This window comes from Vespula vulgaris, chromosome 7 (genome assembly GCF_905475345.1).
Source record: "Vespula vulgaris chromosome 7, iyVesVulg1.1, whole genome shotgun sequence".
NCBI lineage: Eukaryota > Metazoa > Arthropoda > Insecta > Hymenoptera > Vespidae > Vespula > Vespula vulgaris.
Window position 1 is genome coordinate 4,243,532 of NC_066592.1, and position 19,823 is coordinate 4,263,354.

At 34.6% G+C, this 19,823-nt stretch overlaps 2 protein-coding genes across 4 annotated transcripts; both read left to right on the top strand.

Moving 5' to 3' along the window:
• The first annotated feature begins 10 nt into the window (after positions 1–10).
• LOC127065143 (ubiquitin-like-conjugating enzyme ATG10) lies at positions 11–3,432 on the top strand. The gene is made up of 4 exons (XM_050997083.1): positions 11–175; positions 1,569–1,678; positions 2,297–2,593; positions 3,299–3,432. The coding sequence occupies exons 1-3, from the start codon at positions 145–147 to the stop codon at positions 2,537–2,539; spliced, it is 384 nt and encodes a 127-aa protein (XP_050853040.1). The 5' UTR covers positions 11–144; the 3' UTR covers positions 2,540–2,593; positions 3,299–3,432.
• Positions 3,433–4,252: 820 nt separating this feature from the next.
• On the top strand, positions 4,253–16,740 carry LOC127064972 (excitatory amino acid transporter 1-like). 3 transcript variants are annotated; one of them, XM_050996698.1, is made up of 8 exons: positions 4,253–4,384; positions 6,945–8,162; positions 12,761–13,161; positions 13,232–13,426; positions 13,506–13,689; positions 13,766–14,194; positions 14,364–14,498; positions 14,595–16,740. In XM_050996698.1, the coding sequence occupies exons 2-8, from the start codon at positions 8,143–8,145 to the stop codon at positions 14,734–14,736; spliced, it is 1,506 nt and encodes a 501-aa protein (XP_050852655.1). In that variant the 5' UTR covers positions 4,253–4,384; positions 6,945–8,142; the 3' UTR covers positions 14,737–16,740. The 3 variants fall into 3 exon arrangements, with proteins under 3 accessions (XP_050852655.1, XP_050852656.1, XP_050852654.1); XM_050996699.1 differs by having other exon boundaries at positions 4,261–4,516; positions 13,509–13,689; XM_050996697.1 differs by having other exon boundaries at positions 4,263–4,516.
• Positions 16,741–19,823: the final 3,083 nt, after the last annotated feature.

A 19,823-nucleotide genomic window follows, 5' to 3' on the forward strand; every position in this document is an offset into this window, starting at 1 on the left:
CTCATGCTCTCTCTCTCCCTCCCTTTTACTTTCTCTGTCGTTCTCATCGCAATACGTCTCCGTTGAACTCTCTCTCGGTCGTGTAAAGAACGTGGAGGTTGCGCGCGCAACTATTTGTCCCGTATTCCAGGGCCGTACGATGTAATGCAGACGGAGTGCGAGTCAAATATAACGGGTAAGTGAAGGTTCTAAGATGAATGCACTGTTTAATTACGATGGTTTTTTTTTTTTAATTTCATTCATTCATTTATCATATATCGGATCGAATAGATATATTTCTTTTTTTATTAATAAAGAATATCATTTTTGAATATAATTTATTATGTGAAGCTCTTTCTAGAAAATACGAATATCTGATGATTTCTTACATTTGTGATTTCACTGATAAAGTATTATGCGTTCTTACACATTATATTAACAGCGCGCATAAGAGATAAAAATCTTCTCAGCTTCCAAAAAGATTTTGTCTAAAATTCAACATGTGTAACAAGTATAAATAGGTAATTTCTATTTCTTATTATATTTTTTATTTACAGCCCATTTTAGTTTCTATCATATATTTATAAATATCTACCTTTTTATTACAAAAAAAAATTGTGTGATGAATTTATCTATTACGCATTGATGTAGCGAAATGAGTAATGATACTATTTTTTTATAATTAATATTGATTCAGTTGTTCGTTTTTTTATAAAGTGGTATTGATATGAAAAAAATATTTCGAGGTTAAGTATATAAAATTTAGAAATACTATAGAATTAAATATAGTTTATAAGCGTTACAAATGAAACGTAAAAGTAGAATCCATAAAAAAATATTTTTATCGGATACGATCATGTTCCTTGTAATATTAAGAGTAAGTATCTGTCTATCGTTGATACGGCCCTGATTGCATCTCTGCATCTTATTGGACGTGGACTGGTGCATATACGAGCAATGTCCTGTGGCGTGCACACACCGTTGAAATCTATCGGCGCGTGTTCGCTAAAGAGTGGGAGAATCCGATTATAGCCGAACACTACCGGATGTGCCCGACACGAAATAGTCGACAATTGACGAGGCGTCGAGAAACCCAGAAGGGAGGAGACAAGCTATTCTCTTGGGTGTACTGCTTCCCCTTTTTCAACTTTAACCTGAATAATTATTCTTTAGCTTATCTATAGCATAAGTATTAAGCGTAATGAAAGCAAATATAATATAGCACGAATAAAATCTAATAAAACGAATGGTGAATATTATTTAGAACCTTTTCACATTATGTCATTATGTAATAGACTGATGGGATCTCTTATCGTCATCCGGTATAACGTTGATTAAAAAATAATTTTTATTTTTGATAATAATCCTTCCATAGAAATAGAAATAAACTATTTACTTAATTTTATATATCTACAATATAATATAATAATTATATATTTTTTTTGTATGCTTTAAGTATAAAAAACCTTTATATAAAAAATATGGAAAAGTTGTGTATAATATTTATAATTTTAAACGTTGAGATACATGTCGATAATTCGAATGGAACATTTTTATTAATTTAAAATATTTATTTATTTTAATTACAGAGATGGATGGTCCAGGCACGATTTCTTGGGATGAATTTCTTGCAAATGCTGAAAGTTTTATAATAGTCTCAGATCAGATTTCTGATGGATGGCAATTACGTGGTAACAAAGTAATTATATTTAATTGATTAATATATATGAAAAATATAGCTTTACTTTTATAAATAATTCATAATATAATATAATAATATATCGTGTTTCGTGTATTGATATATCGTAAAATACCTTGATTATAATAACTTTTTATTTTTCATTTTTATAGAAGGATTAAATAGTAATAGTTAAATGATTACAAATATACCACACGTGGATAGTATTTTTATAAATTTTTGTTTCTATAATTACTTCATTCGGTAAAACAGAACACGGTCGATAAAATATGAAAATCATGATTTAAGAAATTATAAATAATTATTATAGTTAATGTACAATGATATTTTTATATTCTACAAGCTAAACAAAATTTTTTAAATAATTTTTATCAAAATTATTGATAAAAATTCTGTTTTATCGACTATGGTTTTAGTCGTAACAAGAACGTCGCGCAATCTATCTTATAATCAGTGAATTATATGGGACATATCGACTAAGTTGAAATTTTTGGACTTTGAAAAAAAAAAAAAAGATATTTCGTTTTTCTTGATTTTATACTAATTTACTTTAGAATATAATTTACTATTACTTTTTACAATAATATTTGTTATTATAATAATATTTATTTTTTGTAGGAAGTTCCTACAGAAGCATACTTAGTACGACAAAAAAAGCATATTATTTCGAACGAGATCAACACAGAAAATTCTTCGACAATTGAGAATTGGAGTGAAAAACTTTGTGAAGATCCTTACGAAGCTTCATTTAGAAACGAAAGGCCTTTGATTATAGAACATCACATTTTATGGTCTATGAGCTATAGCGTACCAGTACTTTATTTTAATGGATGGAAATCAGGTGATCTAAATTGCAATTAATCTAGGATCATTAAGCTCTTCTTTTTCTACATAATTTGGCGAAGAGAGATACATGTATGTATCTTCATCATTGAAATAAGAATAGTTAAATGATTCGATCTACTTATCTATGTAATTTGGAAGATTTGACAATTATTTGTTTCTAATTCACATTGATTTTGTTTCTCAACAAAATTAGATATATCGATAAAATTGTTGAACATTCATGATTATAGTACAATTTAAAAATTGTCAAGTGTTAGTGGCATTAAAAAAAATTAACGTAAGTTTCACACCTTATCACGATAAAACTACTTCAAAATAGAAATATAGGAGAAATTCTATTGTAGCGTGAGGTTTTATCGTCACTAGACCTTAATCCGTGAACAAGACGATTGTAATACCGCATTGTTCCTTCTATTGTCGGCTTCTTTCGATTATCGGTGAAGAAGTAGATAACGTTGAATATATGTCGATGCTGAAGGGCAAGAATTAGGAAACAAAAGGGCGATATCATTGTTAAAAAAAAAAGAACTTCTTTGATTTATAATACAGAATATTAAAATACAATTCTGGTTTGTGAAATTTGTATGAAACGTGGCATTTTAAAACTGGATCACCGTCTCATTGTCTATGGAATTGATCGAGAGTTTTGTACTAAAAAATAAAATAATGAGTAACCTTGCAAAATATTACTCTCGATTATTTGCTTAATCGATCGATAATTACTAGTTGGAAGTAGATTACGTCGATTGTTTTAGAATTTTTTATTGTTCACAGATTTTCCGGGGATCAATCGAATAAGTGTTGAAGAAGCTCAAGGACTTATTAATGGTTCCGCTTTAAATTACTCGGAGTTGTCACAGGCGATTCATCCAATTCTCGGTACACCGTACCTGCAGTTACATCCATGCATGTCGCACGAGCTTCTACAATACACACATAAGAGGTGAGGGAGGAAGAGCCAAATAAAAAGGGATTGACATATGACCTTGTTTCGTTTTCCTCACAAAATACTTCGCAGTTGAATACGATCTACACTTAATTCTCGAATTAACTTGTTATTTGATATTCCGTTTTAGCAAGAACAAATTGGTTAGCTGGTTAAGCTTCGTTGCACCGGCGGCTTTACGCCTTGATATAAAGCAAGAGTATCACAAATTGACTTTGTAAACAATAAAAGATGCACGCGAATCAACCTTAAAATGACTGTATGACTCAAAATGACTTAAAACTGCGAAATGGACAATCCCGTATCAACTTGCATTTTTACACTTCTATAGTAACTATAACAATAACTATTGTTATTAGTCAATTTGATATATAAAAAGAAAAGAGAGAAAATTATATACGAAGATAATAATCTTTCATAAAGAAGATATCAACGTTCACTGTATCTTAAATTCTATTGCGTAAGTAGAAAATATCAATTTGCATTATATTGATTAATTTCGTATAAAGATGGAAAAAATGTGAGAAAGCTACGTAACTTCAATCGCAATTTCTCTAATATACATAAATTATGTATAAAAGATAATATTAAAATATTATAAATGGAAAAATGAAAATAGAAATGTATTTTTTTGTTTTTGTTTCAATGTGAAAATCTTATTTACGAAAGATTACGTGAAAGTCGAAAGGGAGAGATTCGTAGGATCGAGTCAACCATCACCACCTCCCACCACTTTCCGCGCGCTTTTCGAACTCGCGGATCGAACCTCGAGCTCGAACGAAGGCGCTGCACAGTCTCGCGATCGTCATCGCGTAGAAACGTGATTCTCGTTTACGATAGTTACCACCACGACGTTGTTTCAGCGTTGGCTCGCGTCTGATATCGTGACAACTGCTGTGTTGTGAATATAAAATGTAATACTTGTGAATTTTACTTTTTTCCTTCATCGCATACACGTAAAAACGAATCTTTTTTTCTTTCGCAAATGTTAATTTCTTCGACCTGTTGATGAGAAAACAACGAATTTCAAGAAGGACTTTCGTCGTGTATGTAAATTTATTATCGACTCGTTAGAAATCGAACGATCGTACTCGATGTATATACCTACATATATATAGTACATATATATTTTCACTTTACAAATTGTTAAGTTAGAAGTCGATAAAAAAAAAAAAGAACAATCATTGGCACGCGACCACCAACGTTTTAACATCGTTTGTCCTATCTCTGCTATTTTATCATTTAGATTTCTACTTCTATTTGTTTGTTATTATCAAGCAATTTTAATTCTTTCTAGGACATTCTAACACTCACACGAACACTATTCACTATCTTTTTTCTATGATCCTGAAACATTTCTAAAAGATTGCGAATCTACTTGTTGCGTCAAACTCGCCGAGTACTTGACGAAATTCAACCTGGAAGAATGTAATTTCTTCGAAGACACATTTTTGGCACATTCACGAACAATGTTTTCGTTATAAAATTAGAATTATTCTGTAATAATTATTCTTTTGACTATCTAACAATTTACCGACTTGGACGATCGATACTCGAGAGGAAAAAAAACGTGTAACTGGTAACGCGAGTTTTTTTTTCCTTTTTTTTTTATTTTTCTTGAAGCATTAGAACTCCGGTCGAGACATTATGAATTCATGGACATTCTCGACATCGACCATATAGGACAGGGAGAAAGAATTTAAGATTATTACGTATTCAGATTTGAAGAGTACATACGTCTCTACGAATACACGATCACGGACGACTTCTCTGCGTGATGATCTATCAACGCTATACTTCGCGCGTTTGCCTTTGTTCATTAATTCCCCACGTACTTACGTTTGTAAACGCGTATTCGACTATATAGTAGATTTATTCGTCCATTCGTAATAATCATTGATTCGTATTCTTAATTTTTATTTTTTTTTTATTTTTTTTTTGTTTTTTACTCCTTTTTTGTTATCATCTCTTTTAGCAATCTTTCTCTCTCTCTCTCTCTCTCTCTCTCTCTCTCTCGTTACATCTTTGATACACGACACACAAGAGCATCATCGATGCAGGTCTCTTCTCAGGGATTAATTAAATGCCGTGCGAAATAACTCCCCCGCGTGATAGACTAGCGTTATCATCAAGGAATATAACAGTTGCTACCGTCTATCCTCTTACGATCTTACGTAACACAGTTTTCTTTGATTCTGTTTTTCTTTTTTCTTTTCTCTTCATCTTTCTCTCTTTTTTTCTCTCTTTCTCTCTGCTAACGTCATTTATGATGAACGCTATTAATGTTTTTAAGTATAGATCCGAAAGAGAGAGAAGATGAGATCAATTATCGAGAATATTTTCATTAGTATGAATGAAAGGAAGGTTATCGTTTTACCAGGATGAAGCAATAAAAAATAATTGTATATAAAGAAAGATATCTATATATATAACTTGTTTATATACGATTATTTTTTTTTTTATTATTATATTCGATGAGATTTTCCTGTTTTATGAATGCTATATACATGTATATAAAATGAGTTCTTAGGAGGGTCAAAAATTCTTAATAATTGATTGTAAAAATTTATTATTGTTTTTTTGGAGACTTTTTAGGCTAATTCTTTTTTTTCAAATTGTAAAACTATGTAGCAAAAAAAGAAAAGGTAATTGATTTTTAAATTCACTTAGGGAACTTTTAACTCAGCCTGTATATATATATATATATATATATATATATATATATATATATATATATACGGTGATCTATATTGGATTAATAAAATTTGTTTCGATAACGTGTGTAGGATCGTGAGAAAGTTTGATAAATAACGGACATTGACGGATCGATGGAGATTTAAATAGCTTAAAATTTTTAACGAGTGTTCCGACAAAAAAGGACGTACTTCCTCGGACTAATCGGATCTACAAGAGAGTCGAGAGATAATAGATTCAAATTGCATCACTGTCCCGGTAAGAGGGACCCGTCGTCGGTTATCTCTCTTTCTCTCTCTTTCTCTCTCGTAAATATATAACTCGATGAAAAGTAGGAGTAGTAACAATCAAGATGACGAAGCCTTGACCCGCTTTCCGTGACCGGCTCTGTTTCATAGTTCGGATGCTCATCTTCGATGAGCTGCTATGTTTCATTATTCTTAGTTAATTTTCACACTTATCATAGAAGATGAGAGAACGATTTAATGGTAGAAGAAAAACGGCAGGATTTGGAAATTAGACATTAGAAAGTCGATTTTTCGAAATAATAAAAGGACAAACGATGACAATCCTTATTAGGAAGAAAAAAGAACAAAAAGAAAAAATTATAATTAATCATCGTTAGAAGTAGCAAATCATGTGTTCTATTTGAGGAATTAAATCGACAGTAAGAATGTATCAATCAATTGTCAGAATTCTCAGTCAAACATAGCGAACGTACAAATGATTTAATTCTCTATCCTAGTACCTATCCATCATCTAGTCATTCTGCTCTTTCAGATCACAAAAGGAAGGAGGAAGATCGTAATTTCGCAAAGAGATCATTCGAGATAGTCTCTTTGAACGAACGTTTGCTGTTACCGTTTGCCTAGTGGTCGATCATCGGCTCGTTGATCGACGCGTTGATCCGGCTCCCTAGGTGGGAAGTTCAAAGCGGAAGAAGAAGTTGGGGGAGAGAGAGAGAGAGAGAGAGAGAAGAGAAGAGAAGAGAAGAGAAGAGAAGAGAAGAGAAGAGAAGAGAGGAGAGGAGAGAAAGAGAGAGAAGAGGAGAGAAAGAGCAGAGAGAGAGAGAGAGAGAGAGAGAGAGAGAGAGAAATCGGAAGAGGAGAATCTCGAGTACCCCCGCGTGTTCATCGACGGTGATGTGGTGTTTAACCCCGTTAGAATCCAGCGGATCGTGAACAGATCGAGAGCAGCCGAACAATAGAGCCGCTCACCACCGGTGCGATATTTCTCGATGGGTTGCTCGTAGCCCGTGATCGCCTGCGCGTATTTGTCCGGTGTCTATATCGCATCACTACTACGACGACGACGACCAAGAGGAGGAAAGAGGAGGAGGAGGAGGAGGAGGAGGAGGAGGAGGAGGAGGAGAAGGTGGAGGAGGAGAGGATAGGTCGTAGTGGCAGGAAGAGATCGTCGTTATAGGGGGAGATCGCCATAGCTGATCGTACCACCCAAGGTGGCACAGATTGAGAGGCCCCATCAGCGTAACATCCTCTCGACGATTCGAAGCATTTCGCGAACCACATCGTTCCACGACTTGATATCACCTTTTCTATTTCTCTCATTTCTCTTTCTCTCTTTCTTTCTCTTTTTCTTTTCTTTTCTCTTTCTGTCTATCCCTTTTTTTATACATCTTTATCTCTCTCTTTCTCTCTCCCCACTCTCTTTCTTTTTTTCCTACCACCCTGACCTAAAGCAGAGGACTCCGTGGACATTCGGAAGTAACAATTATTGGACACGCACAAGAGAAGAGTAGAAATTTGCAACAAGGAGAACACCCATCTCCTCCTCTTCCTCCTCTTCTTCCTCCTTCCTTCCTCCTCTCTTCTTCCTACTCACTCTATCTCGTTCTTCTCGTCGAGTAGCACCACGCATCGGACACTTCCGGCTTTGCGGAAGCGACGCTCCATGTGAACGACTGACGGTGATCGCCTCACCTCGCGACTCAACCCATTCATCCAACAACGATTTCGTCATGGAGACCGCTACCGAACTGTACGTATACACCATTTCTTTTCTCTTCGTTCATTTTTATTTTATTTCTCTTTTTCTTTCTCTTTCTTTTTTTCTTTTTTTAATCATTCACGGAATATATCTTCATTATTCTTTTTCATACTTCTTATCTTCTTTCATCCTTTTTTTTCTTTTTTATCGGCTTTATCGTGCACGTGCTAACTGCTTTTTAAAAGTTCCTCTTTGAATAAACTCGTTCGTTCTTTATAGAGATATCAACGATTTAGTCACCTCTCTTTCTCTCTCTCTCTTTTAGAAAATAGAAATATTGCACAATTTCAACGCACGTGTAGCGCCGCATGGAACGAAGAAGTTGTATTGCTTCCTTCCTCCTTCTCTTCCTACTCCGCCTCTATTTTTTTTTTTTCTTATTTGATATTTAAATTATGAAACTCATCTTTGAGTAAACGATTAAAAAGAAAAAAAAGGAAAATGAATTAACGATATTTATAAACTATAAAACAAAAAAGAACGAAGAATAATTACATATATCTATTCCTTACGTGTTACGTCGACGTAACGCACTCTGCTTTTTCTTTTCTTTTCTTTCTTTTTTCTTTTCCTCTCGAGAAATCGTTATATAAAATGTCAAGCTCCTTTGAGACTCGTCTCTCCTAAAGAAATTTTTGTTCGATATTCTTAAGTGAGAATCTCATAAATCAAAAAAGAAATCTATCCTTTCGTTAGATCTTTTGATCTATTGGCTATATATTGCTTATGTAACGAAATGACGAACGTTATAAAAGGAAAAGTTAATCGTTAAAATTATTCAAACGGCAACATGCTGTTAGTCGATAACGTAACTGGATCCTAACATCGACCAACAGCCAAATTTCGTAATATCGTGTCGAGTACGTGTAATACATACATATATAATATATACTTTCCATTCGAATAAAGAAACAAAAAATACGTGAATTAGTCATTGATTATCCGTAGTTAAAATGCGAAACGTTTCTATCTATCGTTAGCGATTTTTTATGCTCGTTCACATACGAACAATTAGATAAGGTAATCATTCTTATTAACGGGGAAGGCTGTGAATTTTCTAATTTCACATTTTTATTCCCATTATACGGTTATTTAAAAGGTAATTTTTAATTTTACGTGATCAAATTATATCTATATCTTTCTTACGATTGTTCAATCATCCGTATTATCTCATATAGATCTGATAAAATATTTATCTTTTTTCTTTTCTCTCTCTCTATTTAGCTATATTTTGGCACGTAACTTTGAAACACTATTATTAACATTCGTATAGAGGCAATAAAAGAAAAATTGCATTGCGCATATTCTTGCAAGTTGAACGCGGATTATGATACGCGTGCGGTTTAATTTTTAGCGATCTCTGTAATAAACTTGTAACCATATCTCGTTATATAGGTTTAGTTATGGTACATATAAAATGTAATGTGCATAGCCGAACTTGATCCTAGTGGCCTGTGCTATGTCACAGTCCGCAAATAAATGCGGAGATGTTCGTTTGAATTTCTTTTTTACATAACATATTTCGACACATTAAATAGCACATATAACAACGATTAGACTAATGTCTCGTTACACTTTTAAAACAATTTCACTTTTTTTTCTTTCCTGCTTTTTTTCTTTTTTTTAATTATACGATGGGAAACAATTCTTTTTTCCTGACTTTGACGCAATAAATTTTATTTATAGTGTTAAATGGAATGGAAAGTAACGAGCCGAAGTGGTCTAATTTAACGTCCTTGATTTCAATTTCGATTTTTACGAGTTGAGAAATTAACATTAAAAAGAAACGCCGCGTATAAATTATTTCAGACCAAATTATTTGTTATGCGTGTAATCGCATATAAAAATATGTTGAATATCCACGAAAATTGATCGTCCTTATCGTTACTTTAAACACGTATGTTCTACGATTAAATTCATAGAACAAAACAAAGGAGATAAGTTAACAACGAGAGCACGAAGAATTACGATAAATACCTATTCAAAATGACCACCTTCGAGTAGAATATACAAATGCGGCCTTGAACGACCATAAGCGTCCACGCATCAATAACGATGTATCTCGCATGTCCGTGTACTCAGCGTTGTTAGAACGAGATAAGCATCTTTAAGTTGGAACACGAATTTATAAACATCAACGTTGAGTTAAATTATTTTATTTTTTAGTTCTATCTAATTTAACCATCTTTCTTTAGACCATTCAACAGATACTTCATCTTTACAGCGATTATAGTTCGTGTGTCGATGTACCAAGATAAAAATGAAGTTCTACGCCAAGATTTGGCAGGTCTTGTTTGCCTTGGCGTACTTCGATCGCCTGGCAATTCGTCCGGTTTGGCTGGTTTTCTGGCTCGACTAATATCTTTCTTAACTACAAATGTAAATGGACCTGTGAAGTTCAACAGACAATCTCTCTCTGTCTCTCTTTTCCTTTATGTACAGTTAGGGACTTAATTATTCGTAGAGTAGAAATATAACAATATTGTAAATCCCCTTTGGTCAACTGTATATACAGGGTGTTTCGTAACGAGTGGGATCTATTTCATCGGTGAACAGGAGATACTAAACAACGAAAAAAGTTCATATGAACGTATGTTCCATTTGATCTTGTTTCCGATTTATAATTCAGTTTGTACTTCAGTAACGTGGAGTTATTTATCGTATATACGTGTATGTACGTATCATTTTTCTTCTGTTAATTAGCGAGAAAAGTCCTGGCTCAGGGTCTCTCTCATCTTAACCAAACGGTTTTGCGTTTAACACGGAGGGGTTCCATTGATCCTTTCTCAGCTTTCACGGGTATTCACCGATAGTAGATGAGAGCTTGTTGCACATAGTATAGATACTATACGGTCCCTCTGTCATTAATACGTGTCACGAGACAGTAATTTAACACGCACGCATACACGTGTAAGCGATCAATCGCTCGCGACCATGTCGTCACGTCCTGTTTTGTGGTTGCACGCATGGTCCAAGCTCGTATCAAGGCAGATTCATAAACGTTTCAATCGATAAAAATTTCGACGTCTCTAAAACTCCCAATTTTCATATTTTTATCTTATAGGTATCGCATATAACATAGATATTCTAATAATTCGTTGTTTCGTTTTGTTCGATGAAAATCAATCATATGATTCTTTTTTTATTTTTTTTATTAAAAGAATGAGAGATGTGCTATTACACGGTTGACATCCGTGTGCTCGTTTATTCGTACGTATGCCACCTACGCGCAATAAATGTCACCCATGGCCCGGACGACGTTTGTCCTACATGCGTTCTATATTGGTTCTTTGCGGAAGCAAGAATATTCTAAGTCAAATATTATTGCCTTGATCATTGGCAATGGGGAATGAGCTTACGTGAATATATAGTACAGACAGATACGTATGTAATAAGTTTCGCAAAAGATAAACTAATCATTTTCATGAAATAAAGTATTATAAAAATAGATAATGTTCGATTGTAATAACGCATATATGACGTTATTAAACTCGGTTATCAACATTGAACAATTTTATAAAAATCTTCTCTTTCGAAAGGCTTCTATATGTATATACTTAGATACATGTTTAAGAAATGTATCATATATTATATCAAAGAAATTTATTACGCGAAGATAAGAAATACCATAGAAAGATACAACGATGCGCAATCGTCTATTAATGATTAAAAGATTTCTTCCTCGTTTTATAAGCTATACATCTCGTTTCGCGTATGACCTCGAAGAAACGCAAATCACTCGGCTTATGTGATTTAATCTAACGACGACGACGACGACGACGATGACGACGACTTGATGCAAAGCGTGTTCTTTTTATGGAGTTTGTTTATTCGAAACAAACCCATACTATTTCGTAAAGAGAAAATTAGAGAAATTGATAACTTAGATACTCGATTCAAACTCGTTAAAGATTTCTACATTATTCTTAATTTACTCGTATTCGAAGGAATTCAAAAGACTGAATAATTATATGTTAAATCTAATGCACACTTAATTTCGACGCGTTCCGTTTGTTACGCTCATATCAAACGCGTGGCCATTATACATCGTCAGGTTTGATTTGATCAATCAATGAACTCTGTCTCTCTCTCTGTTTTACTACTTGCTATTCAAATAGATCATGGCATGATTGAATCAACATATGGTCTATGATCAGACATATCGAATTGTTATTATCAAGTATTATAGCTTATTACACATGGATTAAATGCTACAGGATTCACAGTAAAATTTGATTCTTCGAACAATTTGATTATAACTTGAATTCGAACTTGGAACTTTTTTCATTGACAATAAATTAATTCGCGGGCAAAGTTTTTCACTAATGGATAATAATTATATTATGAAAGAGTCTTAATATATTGTATTAAGACCCTTCCAATAATACTTAATTGGTATAATGATATGACTATACAATATTTAATTGACAATAAACCACCCCATCCTTTTAGGCAAACCTTTCCACTAATGACTAATAATTATATCATGAAAAATTATAATGGCAATTCTTTCCTACTTGACAAAAGAATTACTTTTTTATATACTATTTATATGTTTTGTAATTTAATAAGTAAATTCTGTGTTACAGATCTCCTTTGTCTGGCCCGGAAAAGCAAGGTAGGGGAGTTGAAAGAACCTCCTATTATCCGCAAGAACCAGGTAAAAGGCCACAAACCAGGAAAGAAAAAATGCAATCATGTTTGAGGCACAACGCCTTGACCATATTAACCGTTGGTGGCGTAGTCGGTGGTATTGTCTTAGGAATAATCCTAAGGAATTCCCGAAGCGATAGATATACAAATCGTGAGATCATGTATATCAATTATGCCGGCGATCTATTTCTAAGAATGCTCAAGAGTTTAATCCTGCCGCTTATCATGTCAAGTTTGATCTCAGCTATCGGATCCTTGGACCTATCTCTCAGCGGCAAAATCGGTGCACGTGCAATTTGCTATTACATGGTCACAACGATTAGTGCAGTTGTACTCGGTTGGTGAAACCTCTTTTGTCAACGAGATTGATATATTCCTCGACTAATTATAATGTACTTTATTTTTAGGTATAATTTTGGTTATATCTATACAACCAGGTGTAGGTAGCTCTGCTAATTACGAAGAAAAAGTTCTTTCACAAAATTCATCGACGGTTGATACGCTCTTGGATTTAGTTAGAAATATGTTCCCTCCGAATCTGGTGCAAGCATGTATTTCTCAAATGCGTACAGTAGTTAAAAAACCAGTGGACGGCGACCAAGGTACAATATAGCTACGCATGTCCTTTTAAAACTGATACTTATAAAAATCTTTTGTTACCTCTTTTTTTCTTTTGTATAGAAGATATGGATAACTGGGACTTCACCGAAAAGGATATTCCTGGCATGAATATTCTCGGTTTAGTTGTTTTCTCAACCGTATTGGGCATCACTCTAGGTAAAATGAATCAGGAAGGGAAACCGCTTCTGAACTTTTTCGAATCCTTATCAAGCGCCATGATGCTAATCACCAATTGGGTAATTTGGTAAGAATCTTTTATCAAATAAAAAATCTTGATAATTTTTACTAGGATAAAAAAATTTTCGTTTGTCTCTTATCAGGTTGTCACCAGTCGGTATACTCTTTTTGGTAGCTGCAAAAATAGTAGAAATGGAATCATTGGAACAAATAGTCTCACAACTCGGCATGTACTTCCTAACAGTTTTAATTGGCCTTTGTATTCACGGTTTCATCATATTACCCGGATTGTATTTTGTGGTAACAAAGAAGAATCCCTACCGTTATCTGTCCAACATGGCACAGGCATTGGTTACTGCATTTGGTACATCATCGAGTTCGGCGACATTACCAGTTGCCATAAATTGTCTCGAAGAAAGAAACGGCGTTGATCCACGAATAACCAGATTTGTACTACCGATAGGAGCTACAATAAACATGGACGGTACTGCTTTGTACGAAGCAGTAGCCGCGATTTTTATAGCACAAGTTCGCGAAGTCAGCCTTACTTTTGGACAATTAGTGGCGATCAGGTAAAATCTTATATTTTTTTTTTTTCTTGTATGTTAATATCTTCAAAGAAATCTACGTGTATGGACATTTCATGTGGCTTATCACGCGCACACAAAATATGATATAATAATTATAATAATTAAAAGAGAAAGAAAAAAACATTCTTTTTGACTTCATTGACTTTTTCAGTATTACTGCAACTGCCGCAAGTATCGGAGCAGCTGGGATCCCGCAGGCGGGATTAGTTACTATGGTGATGGTTCTAGACACAGTACATCTTCCATCGAACGATGTCTTCCTTATTCTTGCGGTTGATTGGCTATTGTAAGTGCCTTTTTCTACTTAGTTTTTCGATGAAAGAAATGGTCTTTAAAAAGAATATTTTCTGGTGATGTACAAAATTTTTTTTTTAATTTTTAGGGATCGCTGTAGGACGACAGTAAATGTTATGGGAGATTCTCTTGGTGCAGGAATCGTTAATCATTTAAGTAAAAATGAATTAACAGCATTACCACAACATAGACAAACTCAAAATGGAGCAGACCATTCAATATCGATATGAAATGTGTAAGTGTGTTCACAGTTCGACTACAATAATGCCCTAGTAGCATTTATTGGCAATTGTTTTGAGATCTAATCTAGTTGTTTATTAAATTATACGACAGTTCCAACGATTTTGCTGTTAAAATAAAATAAAGAAACGTGATTAATTGGCTCACTGCATATTCGCACGTGCATATAATTATAAATAAATAATAAATAAAAAATTGTAACGAAACAAAAAAATATATATATCATAACGATTATATAAAAATCACGATTATTGTGTGCGATCAGTAAAATACTGCCTATCTATTGGAGCTAGTTATTTTAAATGTGTTCTCTCTCTTATGTAACATCAATATATACTTATATCAAAAATTGTAATAACATTAATAATAGTCGCGATTTAATGGTAGAATCGTCATGTGGCCATTTACGTTCTGGATTTAGTGTTAGAAATAATAGCAATATAATAACGACAATAATCACGGTAACACTCGTTTATTGAATTGCTCTATAATACTCTATAATCTACTTGTCTGATAATAATATAAAGCATATTCTTTTGAATCAAATATATTGATCATCTAACATTATTTTAGTTAAGTTAGGATATTTATGTAAAAATATTATATACATTTACTGAGTGGCAAAGATAATAGAAGGTTTTCTATACAATATCAACAAAAAATTTGAGGAACTATATAGATAAACTTCTAATTGCAGCATTTCTTGATTCTTTATTTCTTATTATAGTAATAAAACGTGTAAGTGTACTCGTTACAAACGTAACAATTTTAATTTAGAGCAGTATTTTTGTAATACGACGATAAATAGTTTCAAATTTATCCATACATACATACATACATACATATACATATATATATATATGCGCATATGTGTGTACGCTTTAATATAGTATGACGTTGATTTTACCAAATCTAATCATGAGAAATAATATCCATTCCAATAATGTTAAAATTTATAGTAATAATATATGTAATCATTGGACATTACATACATATATTAAACATATCCAAGTCATAAAGATATTGCAATTAAATGGTCATGCTTCAGAAATATTTATAAAAAAATATTTATTGGTGTTATATCTTATAAATACCGTGAAAATATTTATAAAATATCCTATTTTATGTTACATACATTTCAATTTTATTAAAAAATTTAAGCAAATTTTAGAAATATATTTTTATATTGGTTCTGATAAAGGTAGGCATTGATAAAGATTACAAATAACACTCGATATAATTTTATCATTTAATTGCATAACATTTTGTTTATAAGAAAATAATGCAAGCATTAACCAGTGATCTATATCAAAACAAATATCAATTTAACAAATCATTAAGAAATTTCTTTTTACTTGCTTTATCGTTTACCTTTTGATGATTTTATTTTATGCATTTCAATTATATAATAAAAATTATACCTTTTTCTTATCTTTTAGCCACTATTGTGAATATTTAAGAAAAATATCAAAATACGGTAGGACTCTTATTAAGTAAAGTTTAATTATATAGCTTGTTATCTATATAAACTTCTATTATTTGAGATACATAATTAAATTATACATGTGAAAAATACTTTTATAGTATACATTAAATAGTTTCAACTTATCCAATATTGATCGAGCTATTTAATTTATGTCCTACTGTAGTTATGATAATACAAATATTCAATTATAAGTAATATAATCGATTAGAAAAAATAATATTGGTGCCATTAAATATTACTAATGCTACTTTTAATGAACTTTATTGTGTTCATCTTTTTGTTATGTTCAAAACTATATAAGAAATGGACCGTTTAAAGATATTATTCGATAGTTTTTAATTAACTGTAACAAATATCTAAAACAATTAATGTATAATGTAATTTATAATTCACATCTCTGTATAAAAATAGGATCTGCACCTTTACTTATAAATATGCCATAGACGCAAAACTAAAGATTATGTACAGTCATCTCTATAAATAAACAATTGTTGTGCTTATATGTAAATTGTGTATAATCACAGTTTCTTTTCGATTTATCATATTGAGAAATTAATATTTTTAATATTTCTATTCATCGATATACATATTTATAATTGTTTTTTTCATTGAAAGTAGATTAGTAATGACAAGGTCATTTGGAATATTTACGTGCAAAATCTTACCTTTAATTATCAATAAATTAATTTCATGTACATTATACGTCTATAGTAAATTTTCATTCGAAAAAACTATAGCTTCAAGAGTTTAAAATACTACTTCTGCTTACGAAAGTACTGTACTTTGATTCTGTTAAATACTTTGTTTACAAAATCACAGATTGTATCTTTATAATATCTAGATAGATATACATTGTGTTACGTAGCATTTATTTCGGCCAATCACAACGTAGTTTTTAGCTTTAGAAATAATTAGCAAGAAAATCCGTCGAAGTTAAACGAAAGTAAAATTTGAAATGTTATTTAATGCAGATACGAATAATCGCACTTATACGATGAAGCTTATAAAATAATTTTATAATAATTACTTTTATAATATTCCTGCCACAACGTATGCGTTGTAATGGTTTATTAATCTCTCCTTTGTATATTTGTAACGGTTGGTATCTTCTAATCCACGTAAGAAATATATCTCCAATCATAATCAACGTTTACAGTTGCGCAATAGGTGGAGATTCGATCCACCAATAGAAACGTTAGCAGCGCAAGCTGCTAAGAACGCTATTGGCGCGTCCGAAACTACGTTTGACTAAAAGCCAGAACAGCATCCCTATTGGTTATAGTTCCGAAAGAGAAAAATGAAACGCAATAAAAAAATCAAAGAACGCATTACTCTTTTCTTTTCAAAGATCATTGCCTCCTTGGCGTTACATTCAAAGGAAAAAGACAAAGCACGTCGTCACCGCTCGAAAAATTGTTCCGACCAAAGGCTTGCTTCGATTTGCCACACTGTAATAAGAGAAAAGCATCGGCAGCAGCCGCCCCGGTTCGGGCGTTGCGCGAACAAACCTCTGATTTCATTGGTCCGTTATACCGAAGGCCACATCCGGTAGAAGCACCGCAGTATTGGTCGAAGCCCGCTTCGACAACGACGACGGCAAACTCGAGTGAATTCGTACACATTGCCGATAAATATCTCTTGTTATATTACGTCCGACGTTCGCGAGATTCGTCGACAATTAATTTCAAAAGAAAGGAAAAAAGGTCGCAGCCGTTTCCTGAGCGACGGACTCGGAATGAAAGAGCAACGAGCGATGCGAGGAGCCACGATTACGAGCACACACGCGCGTCGCCACTAACGAAAACGGGTGAGGGATTATTGTGCTGTTTGGGTGTGACATCAAGGATTACGTTTAATATATTTCTACAAAGTTCAAAGTTGCTACTGGAGTGTGTGAAGAGCAGTGTCGTGGTCGCACAGTGCCCTACGCGTGACGGTTATCCGCTTCGTCTCGAATAACGCGGCCGTGCTTCGTGCATCTTTTGCCTCTTCCTTCCCTGCCTCCCGCGCGCTCGGTCTCTCTCTCTCTTTCTCATTCTACCTCTTTCTCCCACCCCGTCCTCTTATCCATTGGTCTCTCTTTTTCCCTCTCTCTCTCTCTCTATCTATCTATCTATCTTTCTTCCTTTAGGTGACCGCGAGCGCGGGGAACGAGAGACGAAAGCGCGATCGTACGTAGTTGCGAAGAATCCGAAGGGGAACTTCCTCGAGGCTGCGTGTTGCTGCTCCGCCATTGCACGGTAGAGAGCGAAATTATCGCAAAAGAAATACCGCCAATTTTCTGTATCCCTCGCGTGCTTTCTTTCTCGTTTTCTTTTTTTCTGTTTTTTTTTTTACCGCTTCTCCCACTTTCGTCCTTTCTTTATCTCCGTCCTTTATTCCTTCCTTCCTTTCTTTCTTTCTTTCTTCCTTCCCTTCTCGACCCGTCCGAGTTTAGATACGGTTCCGTGTGCGCGTAACGTTTCGCTTACCTATCCGCGGTCTAACCCGAACGAGCGGGCGAGCGAGCAACGAGCGACGAGAGCACGTTCGATCGTCCGTTCCCGGCCCCGCTCGTTCCTCCTCGTCTCGTCTCGTCTCCTTTCGTTTCGTCTCGTCTCGTCTCGTCTCGTCTCGTCTCGTCTCGTCTCGCCTCACCTCACCTCGCGTAACCCGCGCGTGCTTCGCGCGTACGTGGACGTTGTCCGCTTAGGCGACAACGAAAACACGAACGGACGATGATGACGATTACGCCGATGAAAATTATGTAGACCGTGGTCGTTACTGGTGCATTATGCGAATCGTATTCTTTTCTTTGTGCTTTATGTGACGGAAAGTAAAGGGGAAGAGAGAGATAGAACGAGAGCGAGAACGTGAAGGAGAGAGAAAGACGCGAATCTTGCGCGTCATTATGCAATAGAGAGACGGTGGCGCGAGTGTGTACGGAAAAAGGATTTCTTCTTTCTTTTGTCGGGACCGAGAAGAGCATGCCCGCCGGACGCGCGGCATGTCTCTTTGTGTATTGTTCTTGAACAGCGACGTGAACGCTTTTTCGATTCCGTTGTTCGAACAGTGAGATCACGTGGAAATGCGTCGGACGGCGTGGCGTGACGCCTTCTCTCTTCTCCGATGTTGATGTCGTTGTAATGCATCATCGTAAAATAGCAGAAACAACGACCGTGATTGTGACGACGATAGCAACGAAAACGGCAGCGGCGGCGGCGGCGGCGGAGGTGGTGGTGGTGGTGGTGGTGGTGGTGACTACGGCGGTGGCGGTGGCGGCGGCGGCGGCGGCGGCGGCGGCGACGACGACGACTACGGTTACGACTACGGTGATAGTAGTGATTGTAGTGGTAGTGGCAGTGCTGCTGGCAGTAGCACCGGCGGCAACATCGGCGGCAGCGGCGACGGCGACGTTGTCAGCGACGATATACGAACGATCGCGAATTCTGACGGCCGCGGAAATACTTTCGTTACATTTTTATCATCGCCGTCTTCTGCTCTTCTTTCTTTTTTCTCTCTTTTTTTTCCCACAACTCCAAGATATTGTTCGCGAAGGACAATAATAAGTTTGTACCACGGAAAGTCGGCTCTCTGCTCTTCGCGCGCATC